This window comes from Camellia sinensis, chromosome 2 (genome assembly GCF_055761805.1).
Source record: "Camellia sinensis isolate YWXY chromosome 2, ASM5576180v1, whole genome shotgun sequence".
Taxonomy (NCBI): domain Eukaryota; kingdom Viridiplantae; phylum Streptophyta; class Magnoliopsida; order Ericales; family Theaceae; genus Camellia; species Camellia sinensis.
This window is the reverse complement of record NC_138962.1, coordinates 222,703,857-222,731,220: the sequence shown is the minus strand read 5'-3', so window position 1 is coordinate 222,731,220 and position 27,364 is coordinate 222,703,857. Positions and strand designations below refer to the sequence as shown.

Here is a 27,364-nt window from a genome sequence, read left to right as displayed (position 1 = left end):
TCTATACAGCGACAGCCGAATAGTAGTGCTTTGGAAGACCAAACCTTGAATCAATTTGTAGCACACTTACCAAGGATGGATAATCAAATAGCTGCTGCCTCACACACAGACTTTCGGAAAACTAAAACAATATATATATTGTTTAATATTGGTTTTGTTTTATCAAAATCCTACTTGTATCCAAATTAAATTTGGTCTCCACAAATTATATATAATATATAAAAAATATATTATACCCAAACCAAACTAAATTAAAACTCTTTTAAAATTCAATTGGGTCCCACACTCCAATAAAGAGGTATACCAAATAATTCTCCCCCTACCGACTTAGGTGGAGAGATCAACCCGAATAGAAGACATCTTCATAACCGGCGAGAAAATCTCATCAAAGTCAATACATTTCTTTTGCCCCAAACCTTTCACAACAAGACGTGCTTTGTACCTCAGATTCTTGCCATCATTCTTCAATTTGAAGACCCACTTATTTTTCAATATTTTCCTCCCCTTAGGCAACTTCACTAAATCATAGGTGTGATTTTCAAGTAAGGAATTCATCTCTTCTTCCATGGCCTTTTTCCAATCACCTTTCTTTACATGCTCAATTGCTTCTTGGTAGCTCTCAGGCTTCCCTTGATCAGAAATCAACACAAATTCATTGGGAGGATACTTTCTTTTGTCGGTCCCTTGTAGATTTCCTCAACTCAAGTTGTGGTGGTGGTCCTTGAGTTCGATGCTCTTCCTCAATTTCTGGCTCAACTTCATTAGGATTAGCATCATCCTCTACATCTTCAATAGATGGCTGCACATCTCTCCCATTTTCATCATCCACCGAAGATGAAGGAGATGGATCCATGTTAATGAGATCACTAGTTTTTGGCTCCGGTTGATCACCTTTGCCAAAGTCTTCAATTGTTTGGTCTTCAAGAAACACAACATCACAGCTTTGAATGATTATCTTGTCGACCGGATCCCACAATCTACACCCAAATTCATCATGCCCATAGCCAAAAAAAATACATTGTCTTGACTTATTATCAAGCTTAGACCTCTTATTCTTTGGAATGTGAACAAAAGCTCGGCAACCAAACACTCTCAAGTGCTCATAAGACACATCTGTACCGGTCCAAACTCTTTCTGGAACATCACCATTCAAAGGATAGGAAGGAGACAAATTGATTACGTCAACCGCTGTCTTCATTGCCTCACCCTAAAAGGATCTTGGCAATTTAGCTTGTGAAAGCAAACATCTTGTTCTTTCCACAATGGTGCGGTTCGTTCTCTCAGCAACGCCATTTTGTTGAGGAGTCTTCTTAACTGTCTTTTGGTGCCGAATACCTTGGCTGCGACAATACTCATTAAATGGCCAAATGTATTCACCACCATTGTCTGATCGGATGCACTTCAATTTCTGCCCTGTTTCTCTTTCAATTGTGGCTTGAAAAAGCTTAAATACTTCTAAAACTTGATCTCTAGTTTTTAATAGAAAAGTCCAAACTTTCCTTAAATAATCATCAATGAAAGTAACAAAATAAAGTGCACCACTATGTGTTCTAACTTTTAAAGGACCACAAACATTCGAATGAATCAGCTCCAAAATATTTTCTTTTCTAAAAGCAACATTTTTATGAAAAGAAACTCTATATTGTTTACCCGCCAAACAATGAACACAAGTTTTGAAATGTGTACCTTTCAAACCGGGTAGAAGCACTTTCTTGAACAAAACTTGTAGCCCCTTTTCACTAATATGGCCAAGTCGCTTGTGTCACAATTCGGTAGAAGTATCATCTTCAAGTGCATTGACAATATCTTTACAAATTTTTTCTTGCATCGAATAAAGTGTATGAGTCTTCTTGCACTTAGCCACCACCAAAGAACCCTTCGTGAGCTTCCATATTCCATCACCAAATTTGTTATTGAAGCCTTCATCATCTAGCTTCCCAATAGAGATCAAATTGAGACGAATGTCGGGAACATGCCTCACATCTTCAAGCAACAACTTGCAGCCCAAATTTGTTTCCAAGCAAATATCACCCATGCCAATAATCTTTGACAAACCTTCATTACCCATTCAAACAGAACCATAATCTCCTTTGGTGTAGGTAGTAAAGAAATCAACTCGAAAATTCACATGAAAAGAAGTACCGGAATCAATCACCCAATTGCTCTCCTAGCCCACAAAATTGATACAATCATTTTCACAAACGACCATGAGATCATCGGTAGTAACTGCCGTTGTGTCTTCTTGCTTCTTATCCACACTCTTGTCACGCATTTTCCCTTTGTTCTTGAGCTTTCGACATTCCCGCTTCATGTGCCTTTTTTCACCGCAATAATAACACTCAATGTCTTTCTTTGAAAAAGAACCATATTTTGATTTGTCATGGCTTTTATCACGACCATGAGGAGTCTTACTCCTCCCCCTTGTTTTACTTCGACCTCTCATAACAAATGCTTCTAAATGAGAGGAACCCGCTGATTTTCTTCTAGTTTCTTCATTCAACAGGCTACTAGTGACTTGGCCCATTGTGATAACTCTATTGGACCCCGAATTACTAATTGTTACAACCAAAGTCTCCCAACTTTCGGGCAAAAAACTAAGAAACATCAAAGCCTGCAACTCATCATCAAAAATAATTTTCATAGAAGCAAGTTGGTTAACAATACTCTTTATTTCATTCAGATGTTCCGGAATAGGATTGCCCTCTTTATATTTTAAATTAACCAACTTACGAAATAGCAAAGCTTTATTGGTGGCTGATTTCCTATCATAAAGGCCTTCTAATTTTTTTCATAAATCATGTGCTGAAGTTTCAGTAGCAACATGATGAACACACTGTCATCAATCCATTGACGGATAACACTAACGGCTTTTTGATTAAGCCTATTTCATTCATCATCTTTCATACCCTCGGGTTTGCCACTATCACCCTCAATGGGTCCATACAAATATTTACAAAATAATAGGTCATCCATTTTAGTTTTTCAAGTTACCCAATTGCTTCCATTAAAACTAGACATACGACACACATTCTCCTCCATTGATTTACACAAATAAATAAACCCAAATACAACGTAAGCTCTGATACTAGTTGTTAGGAAAAATCGATGATTCCCACAAGTAAATCAATCAATGGGAATAAAAATTAATGCGGAAAAATTAAATCAAAAGCAACATAAGAATTTTTACCTGGTTCCCTCAATGTGAGGCACGTCCACGAGATCGAAATCCGATTCCACTATCAACCAAATAATTTCCAAACGGTTACAAACGAAACACGAATGGTCTCACAAAACCACCCTTAGGTAAATTCTAAATAATCACAAATAAACAAGAGAAAAGACCTCACCAAATAGATGAACCAAAATCTTCAAAATCAGAATTGAAGAAGATCCAAAATAATAGACCCAAATCAAATCTATGAACCAACCAAATTCGAAGTAAAGAAAGTTTCACATAGTAGTAGTCGAATAGCAGTGCTCTCGAAGAACAAAACTTGAATCAATTTGTAGCACACTTACAAAGAATGGATAATCAAAAAACTATTGCCTCACACACTGATTTTCGGAAAACTAAAACAATATATATATATATATATATTGTTGAATCTTGGTTTTATTTTATCAAAATCTTAGTTGTATCCAAATTGAATTGGCTCTCCACAAATTAAATATAATATATAAAAAATATATTATACCCAAACCAAACCAAATTAAAATTCTTTTAACAAACCAATTGGATTCCACACTCCAATAAGGAGGTATACCCAACACAAAGCCATAATTATACGTATACATGCCAAGAATTCAAACATGAACTTATTATACCGATCCACTTGCACTAAGCACAAGTACAACGGGGCTTGTAAAGGTTCAGAGAGAGGCTCTCTCTCTCTAGGTGATTTTCTGTCATGTATTGACAATATTTTGGCGACATTCAGGCGACCTATTTTACACTTCTAAAATATAGATATACACTCCTAGAATATAGATATACAGTTTTAGAGTGTAGATCTGGACTTTTGATGTCCGAAATAGGGGTTTTGAGAGTTTTCTCCTCCGATTTTGACATAAATTTTTAAATTTTCGACACTCACAATGGTTTTCTCCTCTCTCAAGCCTTCTCTCATACCATTGTGGATGCACTTCCTTCTTATGTGGCAGCGACAGTGGAGTTGGGCAACAGCGACGGGAGCGACGTCAATGGGAACGACGAACTTTCAAGCAGACTTTATTTTCCAGACTACATTTTTTACCAAATCGATGGTTTTCCTTAGATAGTAACTGTTTTTGACGAAGTTATCTTTTGTTGTTTTTTGTTTTATTATTTAGTTGAGATGGCCATTTGAAGTCTTACTTATGTATTGTTATTATTTTATTAATATAATATTTTCCATGTTCTCAAAAAAAAAAAAAAGAAAAGAAAAGAAAAAAAGCACAAGTACAGCTTGCACCAAACTTCCTATTGCATCAAGAAAGTAGTAGATTTGAGGTCGTGCAAGGATGAGTTTAAGGGTTTGTGCTAGTAAGGATTTTCTGTCCCTAAATATTTACGTCTCTTTATCCAAATTCATTCATAACCATTATATCATAAGAAAATTTTAAGATTTAAAAATCTCAAGACATATCTAATAGTTGTAAATGAATTGAAACAGAGGGTAGAAATATTTGAAGATAGAAAATCCTTGCACGGTTTGTGCTTACACCAAACTCCTAATCTTTTTCTTTTCTTTCTTGTTTTTCTGGATGAATTAATTCAAAAATAGGTTATAATAGATTCTAGTTTTTATCACATTCTTTTCAGTTCTTTCTACCTCTCTCATCTTAAACTACCAAAATAATAAGTGAGTAGGAAAAACCAACCCTACTACCCTACTTGTGATTTTGTTTTTCTTTCTTGTATTCACTTGAAGTCTCATGAATTAAAATTGCCTTCATAATTGTCATAAAAAATAGATTAATACTCAACTTTTTTTTTAAGTATGAATTAAAATTTCAAGAGAACAGTGTAATTATCAAAATTTACAAAACTTGGTGTGTGTATATTTTTTCAAACTTCAAAAATAATTAGTGTAATAAAATTTCTTTTTCTTTTCTTTCTTTTTTTTTAAAAAAATAAAAATAAATGTGTATCTTGTGCCTACAATAATACAGTGAGAAAAGCATGCAGAGGAGCGTCCCAGACTCACATATGAACAAAAGTTTCGAGAGAGAGGTTTGTCATCAACTTTTTGACTATCCTCACGCTCATGAGTAGTAGAGCACCCTCACAAAATTTATTTATTTAATAAATATATAAGTACACACCAATCTAACTATATGATTAAATTAATTAATAATAATTCAAAAGTACAAACAAAGCAACCATAATCTCATATCATATCATGCCTCCACACTACGTACATGTACAAAAAAAACAAAGCTACAGAATTCAAATTGTTGAATCCAATCTATCATTTTTAAGATTTGAAATAAATGTTTTTTGATCTATTTATAAAATTGTGACGATTTGGGATTTTGAGTTTTTCTAGTTATGCTTGGAATAAGGAATTCTAACTCGTCTAATTGTGTTATTTATAAAATATTAATTTTAATTTATATATTATTTATTTATATAACATATTAGAAAAATAAAATAGATAAGAAAAAACATATGTAGTTGCTTAAATTTAAACATTCAAACATTTGTTCGAATTCTAACATTTGTTAATTGGACTAAATTCATTTAATAATTCTCTAAGAACCACATACAAAAAATAAAAAAACCTAATACCCATATGTTAGGGTTTTTTTTTTTTTTTGAAGATGGTGGAAAGCAAAAACTACAAAACAATAAAAACCTCCCTTTAAGCTAAATCCTCCACCAAGGAGGGTGGGAACCCATACGTCAATTTGAACTAAACTTAAAATGATACATATATTCTTACTAAATGATACAATGTTGGCCCAACCTTTGTCCATCCACACTTACATGAAAAACATTCAAAATGATACAAGTCTATGTAAATTGGATAAACTTAAAAAAATAATAATAATAAAATAAAATTATAAATCACTTGGTTGAGATGAAAACAGTTATATCATCTTACACGTGAATTATGTACAAAATAATTGTGTTACAAACACACACACACACAAAAAAAAAAAAAAATTATAAAATGAACCCTATTCTATAAAATTTTTCTTACCACTCAAATTTATTAATCTATACAAAATTTACTTTGGCCTTCTCTACCATAAACAAAATATGTACCCAAAATTTCCATTCAAGATTTTCCCACATATTTTCCTAGGGAAGGAAACTTCGTACACATTTTCTTAACAAAAAGAAAGAAACTTCCTCCCTTTGAAACCAATACAAAGGTCTGTTTGTTTACGGCCGGATTGAATTACTAGGACTATAAAAAGCAACCTATTTGGTGTTAAAATAAGAGGTTAGATTAATAGTATAAAGGGAGTAAGGATCCTCTAGAGTGATTTTTTTCTAAAATTTTCTAGAGTGCTCTATTGTGTGGTTGAGCGAAATTTTCTAGAGTGCTCTAGAGTGCTCTAGGATCCTCCAGTAAATCTCAACCACACAATGGAGCGAAATTTTAGAGAAATTTCACTCTAGAGGATCCTTGGTGGTATAAAGGGGTTAACAATCCCTTTCAATATAGAGATTAGCTTGTTGGATAAAGGGTGAGATTAGAAAAATAGTGAACAAATCAGGTCCTTTTTTTTTATATCAAGTGTACCTATTTATTTTAATATTTGTTTTAGAATTTTCTTAATATTTAAATAATTTTTTTATTTATTTTATATAAAAATAATTTAACAATTTTATCAATAATCATCTTTCACACTATTATAAAAATAAACACATTTTTACTTCCTCTCGCTAACAATCCAACATTAACAAATCTCTTCAATTCGTCAAACAAACATGACAAAAAAGTCTTGAAAAAATAGGTAAAAAAATCTACAATCATTTAATTTTTTGTTAATGTCAAAGCCGTTATAAATCTACGTCCACATAATCAAACAACTAACGACACACAGGTTTAACACAACGTTTTCACCTCTAAATAAACTCGTTAATGAAATATTTCAGAACAGCCGTTAACAAAAAAATCATTTTTATCGAAATTTCAAATAGCATAAAACTTCCAATATCACACATTTCCAAATTCAGATAAGAGAAGATAAATCATTACACTTTGATAAATACCAAGAACTAAATAAAATAAAATAAAATAAAAAAAGAAAAAAACAAATATGTACTCAAATTTTCCACTGAAGATTTTCCCACACATTTTCTCGGCAAAGAGAAAGAAAAAACTTCCCAACATTCAAACCAATACGAGAGGATCTTGAAAGAAGTCATCTACATTCCACGAAATCGACCTAAAATCATCATCCAAATTCAAACTCACCGACGAAATATCACACAAATCAGTCCCCAAAACACTATCAATCTCCGGCAAACTCACTCTCACTTCCTCGAACAACATCGGCGATGGAGACCGAAAATCGAAGAAATCATTCAAGAAACATTGATCCAACGGCAAACAATCATCCACAACACTCCCAATCTCCGCCACTGCCACCGGTGGCTCCGCCTCCTCCGGCGGACTAAACCGGAGAACAGACGTCGGAGACGATACGTTACGAGACTCTTTCCCGGAATCGTAGCCGGAAACCGCCGCCAAATTAATCTCCGGCGGTGGAGGAGGCGGAGGAGAATTCGCCGGAGGCGGCGGAGCCCTCGCCGGAGGTTTGATGATGTTTGTGAGAGCGTCTGGGCCGCGGATTTGAATAGCCGCCTTGTCGTAAACCATCGCCGCCTCTTCCGCGGTGTTGTAAGTCCCTAACCAAACCCTAGCTCGCCGTACCGGATCTCGAATCTCAGCCGCCCATTTCCCCCACGGTCGCTGCCGGACGCCGCGAAACTTCCTCCCCTCCGCCGTCGCCGCCGGAATTCGATTCTTCGGCTTATTGGCCTCCTTCCTCGGCCGATTCGGCCTCTTCTTCTTGTTCACCCTTCCACCACTTCGATTCTCATCATCACAACAATCCTCAATTCTGATCTCACTCACATGCTTCTTCACTCTCCATCTCCGAACATTCAAATTGAAGTCCTCTTCGCCGCTCGACGAGTCGGTTGCATCACCATCAGTCACGTAAATCCGAACAACTCGCGGCGGTTTGGCGCTCATCTCCACCGGAAACTGCTTCGATTTCGGCGGCACCAGCTTGAAGGTAACGTCTCGGTGCTCTGTGAATTTGATTGGAGACGAAACGTTTCGATTCATTTCTGCTGAAAACGTTTTTCACGATTCACCATTAACAGGATTTGAATGAGTAGAGAGAGAGAGAGAGAGAGAGAGAGTCCTTAAAAGACTGGAAAAACAGTTAATGGCAGCTTAAAGACTTGGGGAGTAAAAATCTGAGTGAAAGTTACCTAAAAAATAGATGAAATGAGAGAATAAGTCTTCAAGATTTATATAACTGAAAAAGAAGAAGAATTAAGGACACACCTTTAACCAAACCACACCAACCCAAAACCCAAAACCCCAGATCAAACCAGTAGGAGAGAGAGAGAGAGAGAGAGAGAGAGAGAGAGAAGATGGAGGAGGAGGAGGTGGAGAGAGTCAGAGTTTTGAGCTGCAAAGAAAAGGAAAAGAGATTTGGTTGGAATCACACTTTTATAGGAGGAGGATCCCCTTATTGTGGGCTTATTATTTTATTTTATTTTATTAGTTATTATTATTTATAAGATTTTCTTTCTTCTAAATTTGTAAAGAAATAAATTATACTAATTCCTTGAGATTTAAAAAATAATTACGCTCAATCTCACGTATTTGACATATTTAGATTGTGGGCTGATTTATTGGAAAATGCTAGAGGTCCCAAATTTTCTACCAAATAAATGATCAAATGTCTCACATGGGTGTGGGGCCTACAAAATTGCGGGCCCCACACCCATGTGAGACATTTGGTCATTTATTTGATAGAAAATTTGGTGTCCGTACCATTACCCTTATTTATTTGTTAAAATGTTGAATAAGTCTACAAACGCTCATAAAATCTGACATTAGGCTAAGTTGTCAAAAATAAAAAATAAAATAATTACTATTAAAAAGTTAATTATTATTTTTTATTTTTTATGTATTTTTATTAAAAGTCAACTAAAATAATTAGATTCTAAAATAACTCTAAATGTATACTAGTAGAGAAAAGGTTTCAAGGGAACACTGACAAATGTTATAAAATTTATGCATTTTGTGTCCAACAATTGATTTATGGTAGCTCTTTATTCATATAACATGTGGTCCATTTTTATCTTGTTAGTCGGATAGATGATTAAAAATAATATTGACTATTTTACATTAAACATCACAACAATACTATAAATTTAAAAAAATTATCTGCAAATTTATCCTAAAAAAAAGAATCAATAGAATGCATTTATTATTGTGGGTGTGATTCATATCCTATTCACTTAAAATTTTTGCCACACATTCACTTTCGAAATAAATTTTTATAATTCGTAATATTTTTTTTAAAAAAATTATATTTTACTCACACCTTACATTAGTTTTATAAAAAAATAAAAAAATAATAATATAATTATATTAAACTTATGGAATTGATTTATATTTTTGAAGCATTAGGTAAGTCAATGCAATTTACTCATTTGTAAAGTATCTACCGAAGATACCGGAAAACAGCCGGAATCCCAAGCGACTAGCCGCATACTGGTGAGTGGTGTTGATGGTGACACGTGTATTGCAATGCACAATAAAAAATCTCAATCGTTCGATCGGACTTGCTCTCCACGGTACTAAGTAGTATTCCCACTTGCCGCAAGCCTGCGTGAAAAACACAATCCAATAGGTGAGAGAGTTAGTGTCACACGCAAGTCGAGATTATATAGTCACGTGCTACAAGGTTGTTTGTTGGCATGTCATCGAATTAATTGAGCAAGAAAATGGTATGGATGTTAAATAATTTATAAAGTTTTTTATATGAGTGTGAAATCATAAAAATTTAAATATGTAGGTCTTATGTTCATCTGCAAAGTTTGGTAAAAAATTTGGTAGAGTATTTGGAATGCTTAGTATAACTCATTGGCTAATATTAATGACATTTTTACGTGAAAATTTTATTATACACGTCTTTATCATGTACACTTTTAAGTTAGGTTATTTTTTCTTTAATTATGACTAATTTTATTATCTAATTATCACTCAAGTGATATTTAGTTACAGTTTATGTGTTGTTTGATTATGATTTTTTTTTTAAATATGACTCAAAAATTATAAAATTATGTTTTTTTAATTATAAAATGCATATTATTTTCCCTTTAAAGGATATATCACAGTATTTCCTCACTTATTAATATCTATCTTGTTAATTTAAATTGTTATTATTATTATTATTTGCTTGCCAAACAAGAATCAACTTCTTCTTCCAATTTTTCATGAGTTGCAAATCAATCTTAGCCGTTCACTTGTCTATCAAGAAAGAAATATATGATCAACCTATTTGATGTAAATCAAAAAATAAAAACTAAAAAAATGAAAGAATATTCAAGTTGACAGGCTACTTGAGTCTTTTAAAATAAATAAATAAATGAGTGGGGTTGGTGGAAAGTTATAGTATATTATTCTCTTCAATAATAAAAATGAAGGAAAATAGAAATGAATTACGCAAATTGACACAAAATTTATATGAATGAATAATAATTTAAGTGGGTTTTACAAAAAAAAATTATACAAAATTTTATCTATTTATATATATTTTATGTTCTCTTTTATGTTTAGTAAATGTATGTGTTTGTAGTAAGAAAAATGCCCAAGACGCCAGTGGGGGTCACTGGGTCGTGCATGTAGATCCATGATTGGTCCAAAAAAAAATTTGTTTGTTTTTTTTTTCTTTTTTTGTTTCAGCGAGTGGCAGCGCGCCACGTCACTGGGGGTTAATCCCCACTGGGGTCTGAAGCAAAGCCCTTGTAGTAAAACTATCTTTTGTGTTCGGGGGTTGTTTGAGAATATTTTAATAATTTTTTATTTTTTTTATGAGAAGATGTGTAAAATAATATAGATGTGATGTGAATGATGTAATTTAAGTAAGTGTTTGGCATGCACCAAAAAAGTGCACTTTTTTTTTTTTTTTTGCATACATACACTTATTTAGATTATATCAATCAATATCACTTCTCTATTTTTCTACCCACTCTTTATACTTTTTTATACATTTTTTTTTAATAAAAAATCAAAAAGTACACTTATTTGAAACATCCCAAACTATCCCTAAATAGGATAAAAAGACAAGTATATTTTTTTAGTAACTTGCCAAACAACCCCTTAGTGTATGTGTTTGTAATAAAACTGCGTTATCAATTTACACACAAAAAAAAGAGATTTGTTACCTCCTAATTGTGGCCCCTCAGTTCTACCTTCAATGATGTGATTAAGATCCATTTGAGACAGTCCCACACTCATCTCTCTCTCTCTCATTTTTAGTTCATCATAATTTCACATCATTAGAGTGGAATTGGGAGGACAAAATTAGGGGATGAATAATTTTTCCAAAAAAAATGGTCGTGATCGATATTGTTTTTTATTCGAGATGGGTCTATCAATTTTATCTTTGTTTGGCAACAACCTAAAGAGTCTTTTTTTTTTTGGAGAGAGGGGGAGACTTACATGTGGGTCCTAATAAATGGACTTATTGTCCAATTGGTTCTATGAGAATTATGACATTTTTCATCAAGCACTATTTAAAAAAGTCACTAATTGTTAATTTTGAGCGACAATTTGAAAATTGTCACAAAAAATATCACTAATTATAAGTTTTAGCAACGGTTTAGAAAATTTGTCACAAAAAAATTATTATTTTTTAACTTTCAATAACATCGTCACAGAAAAACGTCACTCATTGCAAGTTTTAGATACAATTTATAAAAATCGTGACAAAAAAAAAAATACTAATTGTTAATTTTTAGCGAGATATGCAAAAAATCGTCATAAAAAATTATTTTTAGCAAATATTTTATAGAACTTATTTTCAATAAGACTTGATGAGAATTAAATCCAACTATTAGGATTTATTGGTAGTTTACTTTTTTTTTTTTTTTTTTTTTTTAAACATTCTTATCTTTAGTGATTTTTTTTTAAATGTGTCAAAAAATATTCAAGTCCATCCAGCCTAAAAGAATTTTGAAGTATAAAATTAAAAAAAAATAAAATAACTAAAGACAAAAAAATCAAAAAAAAAAAAAAGCCGAATAGTAATTTCTATGAAGAAGGTGCATCGAGGGTTGTGGCTAGGATTAGGATTAAGGCTAGGGATGAAGACGTAGAAGAAAAGAAGAAGAGGTGTATGGAGGAGTGGATGTGGGAGTTGGAGGCTGGTAGCACCCCGATGGCAAAGTTTGCAGTCATAGCCAACGACGGAGAGGCTTGAATTGGTGTGTCCTTATGAATACTTCAATGAAGGACGTAATTGTAATTAAAAAAATTGAAAAGTGGTGTATACTAAAATATTTAATGGTGTGTAAACGTAATTTTCCATTCATTAATCTATTTGTATTGACTAAATTAGCCTTTGTGATTTGCACTTGTTCACAATTTATTATTTACATAATAGAGAGTGAGTAGTTGACGTGGTAGGACGATGGTAAGCTTGCACTCCAAGTCCATGAAAGGATAATTAAGTAATATACTATAGTAGTATATACTTATCATATAAATATTTGTATAACAAATTTATTTTAGTTGACACCAATTTAAAAAATCTTCCTCTTACTACTAATCAAATATATTTCTCTAAACATATCATAAGACACTCTAATATATCCTTAATTTATTTTTTACAAGTTCATGGGTTGACATCATGAAGAAAAAAACAAAAATTTGAAGTCAAACGTGTGAAGAAAAAAATATGAAAAATATCGGCCATTTATTGTGTATAGTGCAAAGCTTCGGCTCTAAGCAAAAGAAAGAGACAGCCATCCAAAGAACATCCTAGGAAAATACCAAAAGACCAAATTAGGTTGGTTTTTTTTTTTTTTTTTTTTTAAAACAAGAAAAAGGGATGCTATGAGGTTTCATCACGGTATCTATAGGCCTAGGTTTTGGGATAATCGGTTACCAACCTGATTTAACCCAACTCATAGGAAGGGACCCACCACCGAGGCACTAGCGGAACTCAACCACAAGCACAGACGAGCCCAAGATTCGATCAGAATACAGAGCGAGATTTTCGCAGAAAATCACTGGAATTATTTAGCATTTCGCTCCCCCCCAGTAGTCGAACTTGAGACCCAATTAGGTTTTTTGGTGTGGTTTATGGAGTTGTTTGTATTTTTTTTTTTTATATATATATATAATTATTTCAGAGTGTTTAGCACAACTTTTGTTTAGAATTTATGAGGTAGAAATAATTTTTTTTAAAAAAACTGATTATTAAAAAGTATGAAGATATGTGTTTTTAACTTCTAATTTATTATTATCTGTTTTCAACTTTGTTAGATTTACCCACACAGGAAGTCAAGCAGTCAGGGGCTGAATTTTGGGGCAAACTATATATTTATAATTTACAAGTAATTGTAGGTATTTGGAATTTATTGTTGCATATAAGTGGGTAAAAAGAGTACTTGAAGGTTCCTTCTTGTTAAAAAAAAAATTAAAAATTAAAAAAATGTTTAGTAATCATGCATAATTTTTTTTAAAAAAAAAAAAATTATTTTGATGATTCACTTTTGGTTTCTATAAACAAATTTGATTTTGAGTCATTATAGAGACATGTATCAATTTTATGTCCTTTTTAACTGGCATAAGTTGGAGCTTTAGCATCTGTGAAAAATAGAAAATAGTATACAAATAGAATTTTTATTTGTTTCATCAAAAAAAGATGTGTATAAGCTTAGTGATAGATGTTTTGTTATAAAATGATAGAACTATAAAAAGGGAAACCAATTTTTTTAATGCTGTGTTTGGTTGGGAGATTTGAAAAGGGATTTAGAAAGTGAAATAGAAAAAGTAGGTGAAATGTGAATAAAATATGCCTATATTTCACAGAGTTTCACACACCTTTTCCTTTTCTCTTTCCAAATCCCTTCCCAAATCTCCCAACCAAACCAAACACAACATTAGGGGAAAAAAAATGTATATTAGTGAAAATTTAAAGGTGTTATTATCATGAGATGTTAGTTAGGTCCTTCGTTCGACATGTTTGTATGATGTCTGCAGTATGAATTATTTGGCAATGAATTATAGTCATGTAACTGATATGGGCATTTGCTAGCAACATCAATGTAATGTTTTTATTTTATTTTATTTTTTATCAATAAAATAAAAAAAATTATTAACTCAAAATAAAACAAATTTTTGATTATTTGGTTCATGTATCTGTCCCTAATTCACACATCTCACCTCAATGTTTATGCTATTAAGTGTTCCAAATAACTCTACATGTGACAATCAAATCCGCAAGTTCAATTGGTGAGCATTTTTGCACCTCATCTCAGAAGAAGTAAAAAATTTGAATACATCATCTTTACGTTACAGTTTTTGCCATACCAAAATAAAAAAATTAAAATAACAATACTTGGCTTGCTAATGCTTCTTCTAATTGTATTTATCACAACATAATTTGTAATAATAATTACTGAATGGAGCACCACCACCAATATATACATGTGTGGTGATGTTCGAATGGAGCGCCACCACTATATGAACATGTGTGGTGCTTCTGACCAAATAATATAGCCGACTAAGGTAGGTCAAGTTGACTCATGTATGTCACGATTAAGGGTTCTTATTAGTTTTTGAGAGCATTATAATAACATACTGAGTTTGTACTTTGAAACCACTAAATAAGGATACGACACACCTCTTTTGGAAGAGAAGGGGACACTGTTGTGCCTTAAAGCACATCAGTTACTGTTGTGCCCTTTGTGGGAGATTGTCTCAAGTGTTTTTCGATAATCTGAACCGTTCATATTATAGGGTTCGTCAAGTAAATCATCCATACAAAAAATCAAGTTGATTGGATATCTGTAGTCCCTATAACCAAAACACATTTGTTTCTATAAAAGTTAACGATTAATATAACTTTCATAAATTTTAAAAAATAATTAGAACCTAATTAATTAGATTTTTTATTTAGATAATATTATGAACGAACCCTACAATATGAACAGTTCAGATAATTGAAAAACACTTGGAAAGACCTCTCACAAGGGGGCAACAGTAACTGTTGTGCTGGAAAAGGCAAAAAAAAAATCAATTTATTATTAATTTATTTGAATCATATCACTTTTCTATTTTTTTTTATATATTTTTTCATAATTAGCAGATAAGTTATAAAAAAAAACACGGTCCATCAAAATGTAAAAATGCATGTATCTTTACATTCTTTCATAATTAGCGGATAAGTTATAAAAAAAAAACACGGTCCATCAAAATGCATGTATTTTTTTTTTTTTTTGAAATTAATGTTGGATTTAGTAGTAGTAGTACATATTGGTTCGGTATAATTTATCAAAACGAGGTCAATCTTGGAAAACAAATAACCCAGTTCATGAATGAGATTAGCAATATTATATATATATATATATATGTATAATAAATAAATAAATAAAAACAGTTTGGAGTCTAGTGAGAGAGGACGGTTCATTTGGTCAAAATCCCAAATAAAGAAACTTTAGTACCACATTAATTGCTTTGATCGTTACAAAACTTGAGTATTAATAAGCTTGTATTTGCATGTTTGTTCATACTTAATGGTTACTCATACTTAGAAGAATACTTGCATTGTCATGCTAGAAGAATTGTTTTCACTTAACATATAGACCAAACAGCCTAACAAAATTTTAAAATGGATTTTTTTTTTTTGGGGGGGGGGGGTTGGGATATTTTTGTATTTTTTTGACATTTATATATAAAATAAGAATGAGATACATTTTTGATGATTAATGGAAATGAAAAATGAGCCCATTTAATAAAACAAGTCAAATTCTTATGTAACTCGAGAACAATTGTCATTATTATTACCACAATCACTTCCGCTATTGCCACCACTCACAATACTATCACTCTATTATTGTCACTATTAATGCCAACAATTTCATGGAATGAAATATGTGGAATATTTTTTGTGAAAATAATAAGAAATAATTACCAAATGAAATTGATAAAGTTTTTACAAAATTTACAATGATTTAGCTCTGTTCGTTTGGGGCAAAAGTATTTTTTGGTCGAAATCATAAAATAGAAAACGAAAGTAAATAGAAAATAAATTTTTTTGAGTGGAAAACATTATGGTAAAAAGTATTTTTCGAACTAAACGATTACAAATGCCACCATACTATGCCACCATCATCACCGCTACCTCTACTCTACCATCACCCACCACTATCTCCACCACCATCTCAAATTTGCCACCGGTATCACCATCACTATTTAATCATTAATACATTCGTTTCAAAAAATACAACTAAATATAAACAAAAACAGATCATTAGTATCAAAAACTTAAATCTAACTATCTCGCACCCAAAATTTTAATTTGAAATTCGAGGGTTTTTGTTTAATTTAGGATTGCAAGTGATATGCTATCATTTAGGAAACTAAGAGCACACTACTAATTAAAGGGCCTTTTGAATTGGTTTTTTTGAGTCGACAGATTTTTCCGTTGCAAAAGTTGGTCTTTTTGTGACAGCACAGAGTTACCGACGTAAATACCAAACTTTAGCGTCAGCACCGTTGGCCGACACAAAAAAATAATATTTTATAACATTACTTGAGTCAGTTGAATTTACTGCGTCGGCAAACCCGTGCCGACGCAAAAAGCTAGACCTTTTTGTGTCGGCAACTGATGTCGTGACAACAAAAATATTTTTATACTTAGGATATCTCTATATATATATTTAGTTTATTATATTTAATAAATATATTTGTTTATACATATACTTTTATATTAATATTGAGTGTATATACTATAAATAATGTATATCTCATTTAAAATTAGAAGAAGGTATTGTAGTGCAGTGGGCTAAGTGTGGTATGTGGGTTCAAAGTACGCAGATGAAGTGGGTTCAAATCTTGAGAGCTTCAAGAAAGTAATCATGGGTTAGATTTTTTAAAATATTTAACCACTTTTTGCGTCGGCAACTTGCCGACTCAAAAACATTTGCGACCCGACCATTTTCATTCCTCAAGTTGCCGTTGTAGCTCTGTCACAAGAACTTTTTGTGTCGGTAAATATACTATTTGCAATGGCACGCTGTCAACTCGAAAACCCTCTTTTTTTTTTTTTTTAGTAGTGGCAATACAACAAAAGTATATAAATTGCTCAAACAAAACGTGATTAGATTAGTAAGTAATAAGGAAGAAGAATTGGTGCTCCATGCAATAGTCCAAATACAAAGTTGGTAGACATGAAAGACAGTAGGGGTGGTCACAATGTCCCATGACATCATTATTATAATGATCACCTACATTAATCCCCACAGCTTCAATTGTTTTAGTTTTTGTGGGAAAAACCGAAACAATCATACCATATGTACCCCAGTTTTTCTACAAAATTTAATTACAGAATTAAAGTTAATTTAAACTCCACATATTTGATGGTTCCCATCTTATATTAGAATGTTGCATTTTGTTGGATTCTACTTTTATTCAATGAATCTCATTTTATATAAAAAAAAATTGTATCTAATTCTGTAATCAAATATTTTAATGGATTCACAGAACTCTTTGCTGGCCTGGGATCAAGCTGCACAAGCTTCTAGCCCCAAGGCACAGTTATATATGTAGTGCACTTGAATTTAGGAGTTGACTAGAGTGACTCAACAATCTTCACTTTTTAGCAACTCTTTATAGAAAAATAAAATAAAAGAAAAAAGATTCAACTTCTCTAACTAAAGTGCATTCCGGTTTTGTGCAAAGACGGGTCTTGTCTCCACCACAGATTATATTTTAATGATCTAATTCATTTAATTTATTTTAAATATTCTAGGTAGCATTTGATTACGTTGTTAATTTTCTATTTAAAGAAATTAATAAGAATATTTTATTTTTGAATGAAAAACAAATAATGTTTTTAGTACATACATCTATTCAAAATTAATAAATATATATTTTTGGTGAGTTACCAGAAAAGGTCACACGAGGGAAGCTGCTTGAGGGAGTGGCCGAAAGAGGGTTGCCAACGGTAATACTACAATTTTAGAAAATTTTGTCTCAAATTTATCTTGAAATATCAATCTGTAGCATAGATTCATTTCATACTTAAACTCACATTATATCAATTCAATCTCCACCATACAATCACCTCACCTAGAAAATTCTGTGCTCTTAAATTTGAGACAGTAGCTTTTTTGGGTTACCAAGAGGAATGAGAGAATGAATAATAAATTAAAAAAACATATATTTTGTTTTCTATAATTTTAACAAAAAATTGAAAAATGTCTTTTTTTGGCAATGCAAACATTTAAAACAAATTTTTTCTTTCAATTTCAGTTTTCAAAAATATATGAAAAAAAAAAAATGAAATTACTTAAGTTACCAAACAGGGCCTTATCTAGTCAGTCCTTTCAACTTGGGGTGGCCATGGGCCTAGTGGCCAACCCTGCCTGATATTTCACGGGTTTGGAAAAAAAAATTAGTCCATAGGATTGAGTTGAATTTTGAGTCTGATTCGTTTTCAACTAGGCTTGGGATTAAGAGTTGAAGCCCAACCAAACCAAGCCCACCCATTATTAAATATTAATTTTAAATTTTATGTAAAAAAATAATAAAAGACAAAGAGAGAGAGAGAGTATACATTTGCCTCTTTCCAAGGCTTAAATTAAATTTTTTGTTCAAAGATCCAATTCAAAGGCCCAAATTTATTTTATAATTGAACTTTATTAATGTCTCAAATTCAAATAATTTTCAAATACTAATATAGCCAAAATCTATTGAGTTAAAATAAACATCCCCAAATTAAACAGTTGTATATTCAACAAGATAAAATAAACATTTTTTTTTTTTTTTGAATAGTTTCACAGATCAAATTTTCCTTACAAACAATCTTGAAGGACTCTGTTTGCTCTCTTTTTTCTTGAGGATGCAACTCAGTTCTATTCTACGTTTTTGTCCATTACAGGGGTAGAAAGGACAAAAGGCAAACTTCATTTCTACATTATGACATACCAAACTCCTAGAAAAAAAGCCCTAGAAATGAAAGCACACTAGCCCATGGCATACTTCTGAGTCCAGCTCCTTGCAGTTGCCTCATACTTTGCCCGGTCTGTCTTATACATGTGAGCAATCTCTGGCACCAAGGGATCATCAGGGTTCGGATCTGTCAACAATGAACAAATCGACAGCAAAACCTGAAAACATAAACAGACACATAAATATATTTCCCACCAGCTTAAAAAGCAGCATCGATGGAATACAGTCTAAGGAAGAAAAGCAATCAACAGAGTTTGCAAGGATGATTGGTAGGGGTGGATAATCAGATGAGTAGGGGCCACAAGAAAAAAGAAAAAAAAAAAAAAAAAAAAAAAAAAAAAAGGCTATGTCAGGGAAGCCAACTAGATGGACAACAAATCTGATTAGATGTTCCGTTGCTTACTGAGCGATTCCGATACTCAATGAAACTGATATACAAGGGATGATTATTTTTTTTCCCCATATAGATGATAGGCAAGCACAACATTCATACCCAGTCTCTACAAACAATTCCTTGTGGCAAACCAAACTTCACCATATTCTTGACCATGGCATATTTTTGGATTCCTCAAGAACTGAAAACCATTATATAGCAGATTGTAATAAAGCCGAAAGATTATAAAACTAGCACCTTAGAAATGGTCAGAGCGGGGCTCCACTGCTCCTTCAAGATATCAAGGCAAATGCTACCATTGCTGTTTATATTCGGGTGAAAAACCTTTGTCCTGAAAGCAACCTGCAAAATGATTCGTAGAAAGAAGCAGAACAAGGTGAAAAGAAATTAAAGTTAAGAAAATGTTTATATAAACTAGAGGGGCAACATGCATGATATGCGAATCCCAAGCCTCGTTGTGTTACTTCTTTTGTATAGTATTTTATTTTGTTTAATTTTTTCTCTTGTATAGCTGTTTCACATCCTCGTGTTACCGGCAATTAGATATTATATTACTCTCTCCCATGGCAGAGTGGCATCAATGTAACGATATTAGAGCAAAACTGCTCCCACGCCAAAAGAACTGGTGAGACTTAAGGGGTTGTTTAGGGTGTCCTAAATAAGTGCACTTTTTGTCTTTTTGGACTAAAAAATTGAGGAAAAAAATATGGATGTTTGAGTTAACTTTTTGACATTTTATGAAAAAATGTGCATTAAAAAATTGTATAAATTAGTTTGTAGGGAAAAATTAAAATTGAGAGTTGTGCAGCCGTAATTTTTGACTTTTGGTGAATAGTGATAACTTTTTAACTTTTTGAGTAACTTTTTGACTTTTCATGAACTTGCCGCCAAACTTGGCCTAAGTGTGAGTGTTGAAATAATAAAATAGATTAAATGTTGATTCCCTTGATAATGGTTATTTAAATAGTTCTTGAACTCAAAAAGGATAAAATTTCACATTGTTGGATATTCAAAGGAGCCATCCCAAAGTATATATTTTAAAAAAGTGATCGAATCTTTACGATTCACGATTCGATTCGATTCGCAATTCGATACAAGGTCATTTCGATTCACGATACGAATCTCGATTTGACAACTATGATGCTAATTAGAATTTCTTAACCAAGTACAGATCTATCATCAGTTCATAGGCCTACACACTGTAATGAAAAGATCCATTTAAAAATAAAAATAATTACTTAGCTTAATATTCCCAAAAGGCCAAGAAATAATGAATTTGATCGAGGAGACTTTCAGAAAGTATGACACAACATGGGACTGCTATAAAGCACACCAATGACTACAATATAAAAGAACTTGAAATTGGAATTTTTACCATACCTTAGGGGGTTTAAATGGGTAATCAGGAGGGAAATGAATAGTAACAAGAAAAACTCCGCCTGCATAAGGACTATCAGCTGGACCCATTATTGTTGCTTGCCAATGAAACATGTCCTCGGCAACAGGGCCTATCAATATACAGAATCCAAATATAAGATCTTAATCAACAAATTGATAAAACAAAATAATGTGCAATAAAGATACATGAAAATGCCATGACGTATGAAGTTGCAACATGATAACTATGAGGAAAGCATAACTCTGCACACGCACGCATACTTGTAAGTTATGGCTGTGTGCGTCACTAAAATGTATCCTCTTTTTTCTGGTTGCTACACTGGTGTACAAGCAAATGCATCAAACAATTGTGACAGGCCCATGCAAGCATGCTAAATGCATTCATTTCCAAAAGATGCACAAGAGGAGATATGGAAGGGGAAAGAAGGATGATCACATGCATCAACGAAAAAACAAAGACACTAACACAGTGTGTGACAGAATTCATAGGTGTTTGCCATTTTAGCATGCTAGAGTACCATATTTTGGCATGCCACAGTACCAAAATGTTATAATTTGGCAATCCTACTCTAATGGTGCAATTGTCATTTCTTCTATTTTCCTCACAAAATATCCAATAAAAATGAAATTTGTAAGCCCCATCATGAGAGAGCGAGAAAGCTCGTGTAGAGAGAAATTTTTTTTTTCTCTTGTCAAATTTTGACAATGGCAGATCAAATAGCAGGCCATTTGTGGCTATTTTAGAGCAGCTAAACCTGAAAATTATAACGAAAATTTCAGCTTCACAGTGTGCAATGTGGTGAAAGGAATGCTCCTTGACAAGAGCTTAAAAATCCCCCTTGATTATTAATGAAACTGATTGTCGACTTTGGTTAATGCTTTTCCAACAGGACCATTTGCAGTGGACAACACCAAAATTTGCTCCCTGCCTGCATGGGGCTCTTTTCTCAGCATTTATCAGCCTGTTGCAAATTTTTGCTACAGAGAGGCAATTTACTTGGCAGATTCTCTCTCTATTGCCACTCTATAACAACTTCACGAGAGACTACCTTGACTCTCTCACCAAACAAATACCTAGGCCATTTGAATTGTTTAACACAATTCCGCTAGAACCTTATCACTCAGCTACAAAGACATCTTTCCAATTTTATTTACCAATTACAAATGACTCTTCTCATCCAGTTTCTTTTCACCCAAAATGCTGCTTCTTATTTGTTCATATGGTATAGGAAGTAAGACTTTTTTAAAGTCATAAATGTTATACATCATAGGTACACACAAACATTATATATTATATATACAAAAAGGGCAACACAAATATTATATATATATGCATAGTTCCATATTAAAATACCACATCGGAACAAAAAGGTTCCGCCCTGTAAATATAAGCCTCTTGGGCAGTGGGTTTTCAATTGTGAGTTCTACCCAAGTGATTTGTATCATTTGGTATCAAAAGGCATGGCCTTGTCAATATAAAGGCTCTTGGGTACCCTTGAGGATTGGCATCAGGACGGGCCACAAAAATGGTGCCCAAACTCGCGAGCTAAGCCTAGTGGGCTTTTTTTGCCAGGGCAAGCTTAGGGTCGAGCAATACCCAACAGGCTTGGCCTAGACGGGCAACCTGGCAAGCCAATAGACCACCTCTCATGGACCAACAGGTGGGGCTGGCAAGCTTAGCCCAACGAACCGACGTTAAGCCCTATATTTTCAAGCTTTTTCATGTTTTGTTTTTCATATTTTTGTCGGCTCATGGGCCGGGACAACGGGTTGCTCGGACAAGCCAATGGGCGGACCAAGTTTAAAACCCCAATCCAAGCCCAATCCAATCCTCATTCAGGGTAGGGTAGGTAAAAGTCGAGCAGGACCAGGTGACGAGCCTATCCCCTTGTAAGGGGGTTTTCAAGGGTGTCGTCGGTTTGTATATCGTTCCACCAAATAATTTGTTAACCAGAATTAGAATAAAAATAACAATTACTGTATGATGATAATAATACAAACTCATTATGTACTAATTTGAATTTCACCTCACACTTGAATCACGAAATAATTAAATTATTGAACAAAAAACCAAAATCCCAAAAGACAAACAATATACAGATACAAATGTGTATAGATAGATAGGTTTATATTGAAGCACATGTACAATTTATAAGCACAATCTGAGATCGAGGGTGAAAGGGCACACACACGAACAAGGAATCAAATCAAAGAAATTACCAGCGCTGCAAGAGGTGGGAGGATCCTTCTGGAGATCCTTGAGCTCCTTCAAGATCCGCTTGGAAGCCATTGTAAACCTAGAACGATCGCTTCTGATCTGATTCTATTAACACAAAATCTACAACAACAACAACGTAACAATGAACGAGTATGAGATGTTCATATATATATATATACGAGCGCGCGCGGAAGAGTGCGTTCAGACATAGATCTGACCTGAATTTGGGGAATTTGGACAAATTCAAATAACGACAGCTTTGCTTTTCTCACGAGAGTCTCCTTCCTCTCTCTCTCTCTGCGGGGTTCGCTAACGCGGAAACATTTTTGGGCCAGCCATAGATATACGTTGACGGGGCCAACCGAGTACATACATATATATGGGGGACTTTAGGAAGATTGGTAAAAAGTCGGTTTTTTGATTTTTTTTTTTTTAATCTAAAGTAATCTAATTTTTTTTTGTCAAAAAAATCATCAAAAAAATTTAAGAAGTCAAAAAATTAATTTTTTATTAACTTTTCAAAACACTACAATATATATATATATATATATATACTAGCCAATTGATACCAAGGGTTGTTTATGCATATAGTTTAGGATTGAGAAATGTGTATAAAGTGTTGAAATTATTTAACGTTTTTGGAGCAAGTTTGGGTGAGGCTTTAAATTAAGGGTATGGTTTTTGTCCAGTTTGAGATTGGATTGGATCGTACTGTTGAGTTTGTGGGGGTCCATCATGGATCCCGTTTTGATAATCTGAACCGTTCAATGTGTAGAACTCGTCGAGTACTACATGTCTGTAAAAAATCACGTTGATCGGATATCGATAGCTATATCATCAAATCAGTTTTGTATTAAAAAAATTAGACGGTGAACATATTAACGGTTGACAAAAAACTGTTTTGATCATATAGCTATCGATATCCGATCAACGTGATTTTTTTACAGGCATATAGTACTCGACGAGCTCTACCCATTGAACGGTTCGGATTATCAAAACGGGACCCGTGGTGGGCCCCCACGGGCCCAACAGTACGGTCCAGTCCGACCCCGGACTGGACAGAAGCCATACCCTTAAATTAACCCCCTAAAAAAAAAAAGTTAGATATTAATGACATGTTTGATTGGGTGGATTAGAGTATTGAATTGGGATTATTAATCCGTGGGCCCAATTATACTATGTTTGTTTTAACATTTTGGTTTATGATTATTAATCCAATGGATAATTAATCCAACAAATTTGTAAGATTATTAGTAATGGGATAGGGGTGGGATTACTAATCCAATGGATATTAATCCAATTAGATAATGAATACCACACTAATTTAATAAGATTATTAATACTTCACTATTAGTCTTGTGAATCAAACATGACCTAAATGTCTTATATAGGTGTGGGATTATATGAGACTCATATTGTGTGGGTTTTACATTCATTTGAAACCTTTGATAAAAATTTTGATAGAATTTTTGAGTCTCTAACATTACTCTTAAATTAATAGTTATTGATTTAGATATCAGTATTTTTGTGTTAGAATTTTAAGACATAAGGTATTAAGTGTTAATTTGTAAATGGAATAGAGTATCCAATAATTTTTCTTTCAAAATATATAAAATTATTAAAAAATATATTAATTTAACAGAAGTATATTGAATTTAATAAAAAAGTGTCATGTGTTATTCATATTTTTTATATTTTACTTGTGTCTTAGGCACTTATTATAATATCAGTTTTATAGAAAGTATTCAAGTAAATTAAAGAATTTTTAAAAAAATAAAATAAAATATGGGATGAATTACACTATAAACTACTTGGTTCATACAATTTTTTTTATTATTTATTTTTTAAAAAATATTTTCAAATTTTTTCCTCATATAAACAAAAAATATTTTGTTGTCAAGTGTAAAATATGTTTATTCGATCGAAAAATAATTTTTTAAAAAATAAAAACTCTTATCACTACCGTTATGTAAATTCTATACTTTTTCTGTTTCATCATTATCGGTTGTTCTATCACTCCCTTATAATATTTTAGTCCGTTAAAATACTTTAGGTAAGAAAATATTTTTTGTCAAAATAAATAAAACGTAGACAATTTTTTAGATTTCTGTACGCATCTTATTTGGTTTTTTTTTTCTAATTTGAGTTTTATTTGTTACAATATGTAATTTTTTTATTATTGTTTATAAAATTTTTAATCTTAAAATATGTATTTACGAGCATAACTAAATAGTTTTATGGGATATTTAAAGGTGGGGTGCTTTATTGAGATGTCGACACACTATCCACATATGATTGGTGGGAGGGTCCCTTTTTATTCGGCCCCACTATATAAGTTCTTGTTTTTTAGTAAGCAATAATAGACAGAAAAGTAGAATTCTAAAATGAGTAAGCAATAATAGACAGAAAAGTAGAATTGAGTTTTATTGAAGTGGCAGTGGAAAAAACTAAAAATAAAAGTAAAACGAAAAAGTTAGCACATATATCATATTATAGTGGGATCTAACTCATTAGAGCTGTTTTAGAGTAGGAATGGCAACGGGACAGGGTGGGGCCGGGGACCACCCTCCCCGTCCTCAATCTCCGATAGTGAAAAATTTCCCGTCCCTGGCCCCGATCCCCGACGGTGACCCTATCGGCCCCCCACCCCCGCCCCCGATCGGAATTCGGGTTTTCCCGACCCCGAAAATTCCCGACCTGTTCGTTTTTTTTTTTAAACACAAAAACAACAATCTGTATATACATAAACATATATATATATATATATATATGAATTTCAATCATCAACTTAAAAAATATATATATATACATAAACATAAACATATATGAATCTATATATACACCCAACCCCTCACTGCCAGTCTATCATCATCAATCATCATAAACTTAAACAAAAAATTAAAAAATTTGAACCTGTATATATGAATCTATATATACATAAACATATATATATATATATATATGAATTTCAATCTGTTGCATTGAATAGATTCATATATACATATATATACATATATGAATCTTTAAAAAATATATACATAAACATATGAATCTGAACCAGATCTGTCCATCTTCAAATCTGTTTCGATCGGCGGCAGGGAGCACAGATGTTGTTCATCTTCATCATCTCCATCTTCCAGATCTCCATCTTCATCATCTCCATCTTCCAGATCTGGGACGATCGGCGGTGAGGGAGCACATCTCCGTCGTATGTGTGAGAGAGAGTGGGATGATCGGCGGTGAGGGAGCACAGCAACGGTGAGGGAGGAGTGTCGATGAGAGTGAGAGTTGAGGGTGAGATCGACGGTGGCTGTGCTGTGAGAGACATAGAAGAACGAGAGGCGATTGCTGTGAGAGGAAGAGAGTTGAAAGAGAGAGAGAGAGAGAGAAGGACGAGAGTGAGAGTGAGAGAGTGACGCAGGCACGGGTTTAGGGTTTGATTTATTATATATATATATATATATAAGAGGTATAAAAGTAATTTAATTTTGGGGAAATTCGGGGACGGGGCCGGGCCGGGGCTTGAACACTGATCACCGTCCTCGCCCCGAAACAGATCGGGGATTGATTTTCAAATACAGTCCCCTCCCCGTCGGGGATATTTTTTGGGGAAAAACTGCTTAAACCGGGGTTGGGGTCGCGGATCCCGTCGGTTCGGTTTCAAATTGCCATCCCTATTTTAGAGCTCTAAAATATATATATTTTTTTAAAGATAAGTTATGAATACGTTTTTTTGATGTTTATTTAAAGTATAGATTATCTTTTTTAATTTAAAAAATTACAAATATTTTTTATCAGAATTTTTTATTTAACAAAATTAATTAAAAAAATAAAATTTATAATTATTTTTCTATACAATAATAAAATTATCTGAATTATGAATTGAAATATATTTTTAACATCATTAAAAACTGTTAATTGATTTCATAATTTATTAATAAAAGGAACGATTAATATGAAATTAAAAATCTCGAAAATGAAATATAATTTTCAAAATTTTAAAAATAATAATAATAATAATCAATTTGTTTAGTTCCAGTTTTTAGAAAACAGTTTTTAGAAAATTTTAATTTTTGTTTTTCGTATTTTAATGTTTTCAATGATTTTTTTAATATTTTAAGTATTTTTTTTTAATTTTTAGAC

General features: G+C 32.7%; 2 protein-coding genes across 2 annotated transcripts; both read right to left on the bottom strand.

Annotated features, from left to right (window-relative positions):
* Positions 1-7,098: 7,098 nt before the first annotated feature.
* Positions 7,099-8,762, bottom strand: LOC114260805 (ethylene-responsive transcription factor CRF5-like). The gene has a single exon (XM_028200990.2). The coding sequence runs from the start codon at positions 8,289-8,291 to the stop codon at positions 7,329-7,331; it is 963 nt and encodes a 320-aa protein (XP_028056791.2). The 5' UTR covers positions 8,292-8,762; the 3' UTR covers positions 7,099-7,328.
* Positions 8,763-18,969: 10,207 nt separating this feature from the next.
* Positions 18,970-23,596, bottom strand: LOC114260760 (ubiquitin-conjugating enzyme E2 28). The gene is made up of 5 exons (XM_028200945.2): positions 23,440-23,596; positions 23,224-23,341; positions 20,986-21,113; positions 19,843-19,947; positions 18,970-19,369 (listed from the first exon to the last, which is right to left on the bottom strand). The coding sequence occupies exons 2-5, from the start codon at positions 23,291-23,293 to the stop codon at positions 19,226-19,228; spliced, it is 447 nt and encodes a 148-aa protein (XP_028056746.1). The 5' UTR covers positions 23,294-23,341; positions 23,440-23,596; the 3' UTR covers positions 18,970-19,225.
* Between the last annotated feature and the right edge of the window lie 3,768 nt (positions 23,597-27,364).